At 39.6% G+C, this 12350-nt stretch overlaps 1 protein-coding gene across 2 annotated transcripts in view; it reads right to left on the bottom strand.

Annotated features, from left to right (window-relative positions):
• LOC111150173 (leucine rich repeat containing G protein-coupled receptor 4) overlaps window positions 1–12350 on the bottom strand; it is a 102995-nt gene that overhangs the window by 45770 nt on the left and 44875 nt on the right. The window contains exon 2 of one of the 2 annotated variants that reach the window (XM_022507572.1): window positions 1949–2020. The exons of the other annotated variant lie outside the window; for it this stretch is intronic. Within the exon in view, the coding sequence (XP_022363280.1) occupies window positions 1949–2020 (72 nt within the window). The remainder of the gene's footprint in view (window positions 1–1948; window positions 2021–12350) is intronic. 2 annotated transcript variants of the gene reach the window in all.

Genomic DNA, 12350 nt, shown 5'->3' with positions numbered 1-12350 from the left:
TACCTACAATTTACATAACACTTGCTCTGTTTCATGCACTGTCCTAAGCATTTAACATCTATTAATTCATTCTGTCTTCACCAGAATACTGTGAGGGAGACTGTTGCTATCTGTACCGTATAGACAAAGAAACTGAGCACAGGGAGGTTAAGTAACTTGACCCAGTTCACAAGCTTAGAAGTGGCAAATAATCTCTGTTCAATTTTTGCTGTGGGAACATTATGTTCAGCTAAGTAGTGTGGGAAGAAAAATTTTGCCTAAACTTTATTAAATACTTAACTGCTCTTTCAGCGCTCTTGTCAGAAGCAAGAGAGAACATACAACCTGCAGGGCTTATATTTGACTCCTGTCCCCCATGCTGGGGGAGAGGCTAAACTAAGACAGGAGACATTCGTTAACTTGGATCTAATACTCAATAGCTGGGCTGTAGGATATAATCTGTAACGTGAATTTAGATTCCTTCAGGGCTGTATCTCTTTGATGTTCTTGGTATCAAACTGTCATCTTCTTACCTACATGTATTACATAATCCGTTAGCCTGGCCATTAGAGACCTGTATTTAGCTTGATTTAAGCCTGATTTTATTTTATTTTTTCACCTGGATTCTCAATGTAATGTATAGTTTCCAATTACTTTAAAATGTAATTGTGCCTATTTTGATCACGAACTTCAAAAAAGTATGGAAAGCAAAACGAAATGGAGGTTAAAACAGATGGAAAGGGATGCCTGGGTGGCTCAGTCATTAAGCATCTGCCTTTGGCTCAGGTCATGATCCCAGGGTCCTGGGATCAAGCCCCTGCATTGGGTCCCTGCTCGGTGGGAAGTCTGCTTCTCCCTCTCACACTCCCCCCTGCTTGTGTTCCCTCCCTTGCTGCCTCTCTCCCTGTCAAATAAATAAATAAAATCTTAAAAAAAAAAAGAAAACAGATGGAAAGAACTTCACCACTAAGTAAACTGTTAAACTGGAAGTGTGAGCTACAATTGACAAGTCCAATAACATTCTTAAAGGTGTTTGAAGAGACTGGGATTATGTTCCATGCCTTCTCCCAATCCCCAAAAGTCTTGTGCAAATGTCCCAGGGGACCTACACTCAATTTTCTGCTCACTTGCAACAATACTGTCTCCTGCATCATGACCCTAAAATTCCTTGTATTATTTTTTATGGTTGCGTTACCCACACAGCAACTCCTCTGGCAACAATGGTAATTACCCTAGCCTTGTTATCTCAGGATAACACTGTAATTAACTTGTGTCACTGTAGCATTCATGGTTATAATAATTGTAGCAAAAAATTCCAATGAAAGTAACATTTTTAGTTTTGGCATTCAAAAATAACTTCAGCAATTACACTGCTTAAAAAAATCAAGATTCCCCGAAAAAAAAACATGATTTCCAGAGCGCCTGGTTGGCTCAGTCAGTTAAGCATCTCCCTTTGGCTCAGATCAGGATCCAGGGTCCTAGAATCAAGCCCCCACACACCTTTGGCTCGCTGCTCAGCAGGGAGTCTGCTTCTCCTCTTCCTTTGCCCCTCCCCACCGCTCACTCTCTCTCTCAAATAAATAAAATCTTAAAAAAAAAAAAAGAAGGGAGCCTAGGTGGCTCAGTGTGTTAAGCCTCTGCCTTCAGCTCAGGTCTTGATCTCAGGGTCCTGGGACAGAGCCCCACATCCAGCTCTCTGCTCAACGGGGAGCCTGCTCCCTCCCCCGCCCTCGCCCCCACCTTCCTCTTTGCCTACTTGTGATCTTTCTCTGTCAAATAAATACATAAAATATTTTTAAAAAAAGAAAAGAAAAGAAAAAAAGAAACCACGTTATATCCTCTGCACAAATCTCACTGAAACTAAGCTATCTGAATGCCCCCTAAGAAACATTAGACTTTTTGTAAGAGCTTCAAAGGGAACAGGGAAACAAACACACAAATAAAACACATTTCATAAAATATTACTTACAGCTCTTCCAGAAAAGGAAAGTTCTTAAATGCCTCTTCTGGTAATTGAGTAATGTTGTTCATACTGATATCCCTGGAAAACATAAAGTTAAGATTTTTGACTAAGTGATATTAGACTTAAAGAACTTAATTCAACAGAAAAGTAATTAAGTGCTGGCATTCTATAAAGAAGTGAGGAAAATGAACACACAAGTCAGACATAGGGATAGCCACAATCTGGCTTCCAAATGCAAAGTTAAATCTTTTACGATAAATTATGTTCCATAATTTAGAAATGAACATAGAAATATACCCGGATCCTGGGTTTTCCTTTCCCACTTTTTAAGTATTCAAGGAAAGGAAAGGACATGGAAAGGGAAAGGAAGAAAGAGGCCTCAAACTACCTACAATGAGTAGGCCAGTTTGATTGCCCAGGGCTCTGGTATTCAAAGTGCTGTACCTGATAAAAAATAAACAAATGAATACCCTGGGGCATGATAAAAGATTTGCAGGCACGGGTCCCTTCTTAAGTCACTGTCAGGGACAATAAAACAGGTTGTAGCTGTATTCCAGTCATATTTTCTGCAAAACCTGTAAAAGTCCTCCAGGTAATAGCTGTGAGGGGATTTCATTTTTAGCCTAGGAACAGATGCAGCCCAGAGACATGTGGATACATGACAGGTATGCTGTCCATTTCCAGTTTTTCCTTCCAGAAGCAGCAGGAAGGAGAGAACTCACTTGCTGATATACCTTGACAATTAACTAGTTCAAACAGTTAATAGAATTACTTTATTAACCATTTTCTTCTTCCCTGGCAACTGCCTTCTCAACTGGTTTTCTCTTTCCACACTCTGTGTAACATGGACACGGTGAAAGGCAGGTTAAGGCAGCCTCAGAGGGAAAGTCCCAGCATGCACTGGGCCATTACCTCACTCAGGTTCCTCTGCCTCTTGTCTGTGGCTGTGCCCTCAGGTCTCTCCTTTCTAAAAATCACCAAGAAACTTCACAACTGTGACCGCCTCAACACATACGAAGGTAGAAGAGAAATCAGTGAACAATAAAACACCAAAATCAGCTAACAATAAAAACACAATGGTTTTTATTAATTTGGTCAGGTGAAATCTTCTTTTAAAGGAGTTGACACCTTCAGTACCAAGGTACGTGAGTCCCTTCTCCCTATCTTTCCTACTCACTAAAATTTGGAAATGGAATTTGCACCCCTCTTTACGAGCCCTTCCCAAGGCAAGTCTGGAAATCTTCCTGGCTCGGGAATTAACAGTAACAGCAGGCACAAAACCAGCAAAAGCAGTGGCAGCTGATGTGTAGAGAATATTGAAACCATGGTTAAGACCGCACGAAAGATCTTCCCCCACAAATGAGAAAACTGGGGCTTCCTGAGGTATAGAACCTCCCCAATGTTCACAGGAAATGTGAACTCCAGAGTCCATGATTTTAACTGCATACTGAGTCTTCCCAAGGTATGGTGCAAATCCTGTTACTTCTCTCCATTAATTGTCAAGATAGAAAGCAAACCCACGGTCCTACCAAGGGTAAAAGTGAGAGCGATACTGCCCACAAGACTTTGGTACAATCATCAGTGAATCTTAGGAGAGCTCTTGCTTGACAATTTAAAAAAAGAACTATAAATAGCTTTAGAATTTGAGGAATCAAAGTTCATATAAATTTGAGCATGAAATTGTTCTAGAGATGAATCCTATGTCCATAGAGATTCCCATGCATTCCAAAATTTTATCATTGAAAGTAACTCAAAATCTATTAAAGATAATTTATAAGAAAAATAAAATTAATATATACTTGAAGGAATTCTTTTTTTCAAGGAATTATTTTTAAACACAGGCCCTAATGGTACTTTCTTTAGTCAGTGAACAATATCCTTGGGCAGGGGAAGGGAAATCCTTTGTTTTTCATAAACACTCAAGCAAGATACTGGAGAAACAGCAGCAAAATCGGGATCTGAAGAAGCAGGCTCAACTCCTGCTACCGCCAAGTAGCCACTGTGTAATCCTGAGCCTCAGTTTTCTCATCTGTAAAATGAGAGCACTGAACTGACTGGTTGAGGGGCTTCTCAGCCTGAAATTGTATACGTCTATGATTCACCTTTTCCTGCAGTTTTCATGGAGGGGCCCCTCCTCCCAAATGAAAATATATGAGGTTCGTTTTGTGGAAAAGGCATGCTTCTGAAACATTTACCATAACACAAAATTTAAAGACTACTTAGTTTGCCATTATAAAACCACTGAGTCATTCCCGCTGGAAACCCATTTGCCCTTAACCAATAAAATCATTCTTAAGAATACAACAAAACGTTTAGTCACACTGAAAGGCAAAATAATAATCTGAGTGAGCAATGATTCTGTAAAATATCACACAGCGTTGATGCTCTTTAGCCATTCCAATAAATGGGGAAAGAAGGACAACCACAGTTTATTATTTTACAGAAGGAGGCACTCCATACAGTTTTCTCTGAATTCATGCGAATATCACAGTAACAGAAAACTGATTACTTGCCTCACCATAAAAAAGACACGTACTTAGAAATTACACCACACTATTCTCTGCATTCCAATTTTTTAAAACACATACACCTATATAATTCTCTCATTTTTCCCCCCTAAGAGTAACAAGACATGACAGGTAGTTCTGCTGTGAGCCATAAATGCAATTAGTAGGACTCCATATTTACAAACTAATATGTTTTAAACATGTGGTGAGGTTTTGTTTCAAAGTTTCAGATTCAGGAGCAACACTTGTTTCCAAAATGTTCTGAATTTCACAAAACTAGAGAGGTTCTACCTTTATAGCTATTTCCCCTCATCTTTTCTGGGTTTAAACAAAACATTTGAGAATAGGAAGGAAAAAAAAAGAAGAAGAAGGTGGGGGAGCCTACAAGATGTTATCTCCAGAGAAGCTCTGGAAACATGTGGTTACAGATTATAAAGTGGGTGGGTACTCATTTAAAATAATGAGGGCTAATGGTGATAAACAACCTACAGACAAGCCTTAGAGAGGATTCCAGACCTGACATCACCAACACTGACAACAGAGTTTATGGTTGGAAAGGATGCTGGGGATGATAAGTTAACTGTAACAATTTACAAATGGAAGCCTTATGCCATAATTACAAACATCTCAGGCTCACAGGTCATATGAATCATTAAAACACGTAAGTTTAAAAAAATTATATAGAAAATGTTCAGATAAAAGGTAAACCTTGAGATCAGTGGTTTGACATTCATATAGCAACACAATCTTAGAAGCAACCTCTGATATCAAACCCACTGATTTGCCATCCTGGGTCCCTATGAAGGAAATAAATATAACAGAAAACAAAAAAATTGGGTGCCTGGGTGGCTCAGCCAGTTAAGCATCTGCCCTCGGCTCGGGGTCCTGGGATAGAGTCCCCCATCTGGCTTCCTGCTTAGCCTCTCTGAGCCACTGCCTGCCACCCTTTCTGCTTATGCTCTCTCTCTCTCTCACTGCCAAATAAATAAATAAAATCTGAAAGAAAGAAAGAAAATGAATGAATGAATCATACAAGGTCAGAACATCACCAACTCACAAATGCCTCTGAGGGCAATTTCAAGAGAGGTGATGGCCTTCCTTGGGTTCAGCCTGGTATAGTTGGAAGTACACAGGCTTGGTATCACAAAGACCAAGATCTACCTATGAATTTACTAGCTGTGTGATCTTGAGCAAGCCGTTCATCTTTTCTGAGCCCTAGCTTCTTCATTTGGAAAAAAAGAGTCAGGAATAACTAAATCTTGTAGACTCCTGAAGATCAGAAAATGTCAAGTTACACACGAGAAGCTAAGCAAGTAATAAGGTATTAGCTTACTATCATCCATATTTGTGCTGCTCCTGGAAGCCGGCGGTCTGAGTCCAGTGCAGTGAAAGCTAGCAAGCCGAGCATCAAACCACCTTTGGTGGTCTTCCTTCCCAGAAAGAATCCAGTTTTACACAAGAGAAACACTCAATGGTGCAGAAGACCTAAAACCAGGAGTCATTCCAACTACGAAACTAGATTCTAAACTCCAGAACTGCAAGAGTCAAAATTTTTAAGGTAGAAGAGCCCTTTGAAGTCACATACTTCACTTTAAAAGAAAAAAGTTGAGGCCCAGATGTTGATAGAGTCAAGCACCTGAAAGATAGGGGAGGGAAGAGGAATGGGCAGAGAGGAAGGAAGGAAATTATACTCTTTTAGGAAATTTTTAGAAGGACAATCCATTTTCTAAGGATTAGGAGGGCTTGATACAGTTATAAGCAGAGAACAGAATCCAGAACTTTTAATGGGGTGCTTGACTATATCTTTTCCATACATATTTGTTCCATAACAGACTTCTTCATACTTAGTTCTCTCAAAGTACACCAACCAGAACAGAACAAATGTCTGCATATTATACCAACCCAACTCCCAATTTTTTACCACAGAGATCAGAAATACAAAAGGTACATTACCTCACTAGAAAAATAAAGCTGAATGCTCGAACACCAGCAGTCACTGGTTTCAAAATTAAAATTTAAAGGGTACAATTGTTTAATTGAAACTGCTAAATCTCCCCAGTGGTTAAACTCTCATCTTTTTTCTCTCATAAAATTCACTACCTCTAATGTATCTACAGAGTCATGAGCAACATCATGTTTCAACAAGGTACCTTTTTAAAATCCCCATAAAATGCTCCAGAAGCAAGCCTAACCTGTTTGCTGATGGCCAAGTGTGTACCACCGTAGACTCCGCCACTGCATGTTCACTGGGTCTGGGCCTCCTGCCACGGAATTATTTAATTTTCAATATACTGTGACTGACCCAATGTTATCTAAATTTGAATAAGCCCTCCTATTTGTACTAGATAAAACTGTACTGCTACTACCACACTGTTGATTACATCTCAAACACTATCCAGCAGTTTCAAGTCCCTAAACGACATGAAGGTGCTGGAGAACACAGGGTTCTGTAATGTGTTCTCTAGGAAATGGTTGTGTCTTTAAACTCAACAAACATATGTTGATAGTGAGTACTACTATCCCAATGACTTTTCTAGAGTCTTTTGTAATTAGCCAAAAATTTCAGGTCAGTCTCCCATTCACAGATGTCTACAGTATGAACAAAAAAGAAAATGAAAACTACATTTGAAAAATGCTCCTGGGGGAACTAATTTGAAGGGAAGGTCTCTCTTGTCCACCAGCAGTGCTGACACACACAGAACACCAGAGTTCTAGTCAAAGCCCATGAAGAGTTCATTTCTTTTCTGACACAATTCTATAGCTCTAGGCAAGCAATCTCTTTTTCTCCCTATTTCTTTCTTTTTAGAACAAAAGTGATGTATGTGTATCGGGTTTTTTTTTTTTTTTAAACTGAAATACAGGGATGCCTGGGTGGCTCAGCCAGTTAAGTGTCTGCCTTCAGCACAGGTCATGATCCCAGGGTCCAGGGATCCAGCCCTATGTTTTTTCCCTTTGCCTGCCTCTCCCCCTGCTTGTGCTCTTCTTTCTCTCTCAAATAAATGAATAAAATCTTTTAAAAAATGATTTTTAAAAACCCTGAAATACAGAGAAAACCATCCACAATATCAATTCACAGAAATAACCACTGTCCTATTTCATGGGTGTCATGACAGATTTTTTTTCTATGTAGAGCGTACGATTTACAAATGCGAAATCCTATAGTTCTGAACACGTTTATCCATCGGCACCTAAAAGTCTTCAAGAGGAAATAAAAACTTCCCTGAAAATACATTTGACTAAAAGTACAAATATTACCATCTAATAGACCCTGATGCTCTTTTTGGCAGGCCATACAGCATGAGATGAGAAAGTCCTTGTTAGTGAAAGCCACCATGCCAGAGGCAAAAGAGGTGAATTAACGACTTGCCTATAAAAGGAGATAACGTGTCACCCATTTAACATTAGCCACATATGTGCCAGGCAGCATGCTAGTATGTGGGGCTCCTTGTATCAGAAGTTGTGCTCCCAGTTATTTTCTTTTTTAATTAAAATCCATCACTCCAATCTCCTCTACCACTTACTATCACTATATATTGTTGCAACATCCAATTAAGTTCAACTTTTAAAATATGCATCATTGCATTCTGAAAGCAACCAGAACAGCTATGTCTATGTGAAGACGCTGCTCTTTATACTACAGAAATTAGGCCAAAACAGTTCATACGCCATTTCACTCAGATGTTGTTCCCGAGGTATCTTCCTGACCTTACATGGTTTAGCACTACCAGAGTCCAGCTAGATGTCACAACAGACCACCCTCTAATGCCATGGGCAACATTTCTACTGCAGTTTTAGTCAGCAAGAAGAATTGGCTTCATGGTATCTGGACCACTGGTTGGTGTTTCAAACACAAAAATGCAGTGATTTCCAGGGAAAGAATCCAAAACTTGCTTCCCTGCAGGCCTGCAGCCCTTAAGGAGGCATCTGCTACAACCCAGCATAATGATACTTAAAAATAAATTTTAACTGCTGCAGAGAAAAGTTATCACCTTGTAATGCCATGATCTATTTAAAGTACTTGAATATCCTTATATATAATCTTCTTAACAATACAGAAAGTCTAGAGAAAATGCCAACTTCAGATCTTAAAAAATGAAAACTTTTTTGCTATAGGAGATATAGAGAACAATGTTTAATTCATTTTACGATCATCTACTCTAGTGGATTAAAACCTCCCCTTCAGGCCCTTTTATAATTTTTCTATTAATGACTATATTGCTATTGCTAAGAAAATGAAAAGACATGAAACAGACTGGAAGAAAATATTTGCAAAATATGTAAGATAAAGGAATAGTATCTCCATGTAGAAAGAACTCTCTAAACTCAGTAAGAAAATAAACCTGATTTTTAAGTGGGCAAAAAGATTTGAACAGACACTTCACCAAAGAAGATTATACAAATGGCAGAAAGCACCTAAAAAAGATGTTCAATAGTAGCCAGTGGGGAAATGCAAAATAAATCGCAAATCACAAGATACCATACCACACAACTATCAGAATGGCTAAAATGTGACCCCCCCCCCCCAAAAAAAAACGCTGAACATGCCAAGTCCTGATGAGGATACGGAACAGCAGGAACTCTCATACACTGCTGGTGGGAATGCAACATGGTACCACCACCTTGGAAAGCAGTTCGGCAGTTTCTTATAAAACTGAACATGCGCTTATGACCATATGACTCAGCAGCGCGACGTTTAAGTAACTGCCAAAAAATGGAAAGAACCCAAACACCCTCCAACTGGTAAAAGGATAAAGAACTCTGGTGTATCTATACAATGTTAATAACATCCAACAACAAAAAAGAGACTACTGATACACAGGAGCAGGAGCACAGATGAATCTCAAATACTTATGCTACGTCAAAGCCCGACTCAAAAGGCTATGCACTGTGTTCCACTCATATGGCATACTAGAAATGGCAAACTTTGAAAGACAGAAAACTGATCGGTGGTGGCCAACAGCTGGGGGGGATGGAGTGGGAGAAAAATGGCTACACAGGGGAACAGAAGAACTTTTTGGTGTGATAGAAATGCTCTACATCTTGATTTTGATGATGGTTATATGATTACAGGTATCCAAACTCTTAGAACTGTATACTAAAAAGTGAGAGTTTTACTGTATGTAAATTAAACCTCAACACCAGCCTTTTATAAATAAGAACATATATATTACCCTCCTCACATTTCTTCCACAGGAAAAAGAATTAATCCTATGGCTAGAAGTTCTCTTTCCCAGGCTGACCCAACTCCAAATGATATTACACACAGCTACCCACTTACAGCAGGACATCAGCCCAAGCCTCTTCATTCCCTCTTTACTAAGCACCTGCTGGGTTTGTGCCTGTGTGCTGGGCACTGGGTACATAAAGGCAAGTAAGACAGAGTTTACCCAAAGAGCATTCCGAGACAGCAGCAAGGCAATAAAAAATGACAAGTAAACACTGTGATATGTGTGGCACAGCAAGAAAAGATAATCAACCAAACCTGGAGCAGGGCAAAGACTTCTAAAGGCAAGGCTGTTGTGCCAAGGTGTGAAGGGAAGGTGTTACTTTGTAGAGCACTAGTATTTCAATCTGTGCGTTCACTCATTAGGTTGGCACCGTTTCTCAGCAGGACGCAATTGGCATGTTGAGTAGGATAATTCCTCATTATTCAAGACAACCTTGCTCACTATAGGGCACTTGGCATCCCTGTTCCCACCAGCACACTAATTAGTGCAACTAAAAACACTTCCCAAACACTTCCAACCGTCCCAAAGCAAGTTGGTAGCACAGAGAAGAAGGTGAAATCTATTTAGCAAGTAGAACATGGTGTTCAAAATATATATATATATATTATATATATATAATATATAATATATATAATATATATAATATATAATAATATTAAAAAAATGTATGTAATGAAGAGCTAAACTCAAAGTACATCACATAAAAAAAGAACCAGCAGGGCACCTGAGTGGCTCAGTCAGTTAAGTGTCTGCCTTCGGCTCAGGTCATGATCCTAGGGTCCTGGGAATGAATCCTACCTTGGGCTTCTAGCTCAGCGGGGAGCCTGCTTCTACCTCTGCCTGCCGCTCTCCCTGCTTGTATTCTCTCTCTCTGATATATAAATAAATAAATACAATCTTAAAACAAAAAGAAAGAAAGAAAGAGAACCAGGATTGTTTCACAACAATCGTTTAGATTTTTCCATATATACTGGTTCATGATGAAAGATGTAGTAATCATTGGATTCATGGGGAAATAAATTTGAAAGACTCTGAATGAGATAACTTATTTGTTTGGTTAGGGGTGCCTTCCAGGCACAGGGACAATCACGTGTGAAAGCATACTGAATGAGATAAAACCAGAGCGGTTAAAAAGAGAAAACTATCCAGGAACTTGAACATTACAAACTAGTAGGACTACAGGTGGCAAGAGAATCTACCAAGATTAACAGAACGTACATCCCCAAAAGCCTTGCTGATGTGACCTCTAGAAATCAGAGCTGTCAGGGACTCCTGGGTGGCTCAGTCAGTTAAGCGTCAGCCTTTGGCTCACATCATGAGCCCAGGGTCCTGGCATCGAATCCCGCATCCAGCTCTTTGCCCAGCAGGGAGCCTGCTTCTCCCTCTGCCTGCCGCTCCCCCAGCTCATGCTCACTTGCTCTTTCTCTGACAAATAAGTAAATAAAATCTTTCAAAAATTTTTAAAAAAGAAAAAAAAAATTTAAAAACAAATCAGAGCTGCCGGAGGAACTTTTAAGGATATCAAGTTTGCAGCAGAAAGATAATTCTGGCAGCCATATATTACAACAAGAGGAAAGGAGGGAAAGATGAAATCCAGCCCTTCTGGAACGCAGTTCCCTGACTGTAAAATATTGTGTACTTGCTACTTCTCAGGTCCTTTCCAAATCTATCATTATGACTCCTACTTTGGCATTCCTGATTCTGCACATTCCATGCATAATTAGTAGAAAATAAGCAACTCTTAGATTCATGTTTTTCCTATATGCGCAGGCACATTTGCTTGTGTTAGCAAGTGTGTGAAGCACAGACTTTTAAAACATACCCCCTTTAGAATTACAAGGGTTCAGCAATTAAGAAAGACGCATGACTTCATTTCCAAAGGTAATATTTTATGCTGTAATTGTTTATGCTTTCAATGAAGCAATACAGCCTAGGAGACGTTGAAGGGTGTGTTCTTCAAGGAGATGCTAACCCAACAAGTTAGTAAAGAGGGAGAACAAAACACTGGTGTGAAGATACCACACCACAACGAAAGGCAGGTGTGGTTGAAATTATACATCCTTAAAGGGGTACCTTTAAAAAATAAAAGTGGGGGGCGCCTGGGTGGCTCAGTGAGTTAAAGCCTCTGCCTTCGGCTCAGGTCATGATCTCAGGGTCCTGGGATCGAGCCCTGCATGGGGCTCTCTGCTCAGCAGGGAGCCTGCTTCTTCCCCCTCTCTCTGCCTGCCTCTCTGCCTACTTGTGATCTCTATCAAATAAATAAATAAAATTTAAAAAAAATAAAAAATAAAAAAATAAAAGTGGTCAGGCTAATTCAATATTTTCTAATATAGAAACAAGTTCCACTTATTTCTGGAGATTTTTGTTTTTGTCTTTTTAAACAGAGTCTAGTTGTCAAGTGTGGGATGTGCACTAACGACAAAAATACAAAATGCTCGAAACTTGGAGTGATGTTTACTAAATGGCAAGGAAGAAATGAATGCCAAAGAGAGAAAGAACATTACTTTTCTTTCTATAGTTCGATCAAGTACCCTAGCATCTGGCATCACATGGAACAGACAAGGGTTAAACTCTAATATTCTTTGTTTTCTTGCTACTTAACGGGCGTTCCCAGGCATTCTTTGGGTGTCAACAGCTGTTCTGGTAACCCTAACGATGACAAAACAGTGCTCA

Source organism: Enhydra lutris, unplaced genomic scaffold (genome assembly GCF_002288905.1).
Source record: "Enhydra lutris kenyoni isolate GAN:26980312 unplaced genomic scaffold, ASM228890v2 scaffoldscaffold22, whole genome shotgun sequence".
Lineage (NCBI taxonomy): Eukaryota > Metazoa > Chordata > Mammalia > Carnivora > Mustelidae > Enhydra > Enhydra lutris.
This window is presented reverse-complemented; position numbering and strand designations above follow the sequence as displayed.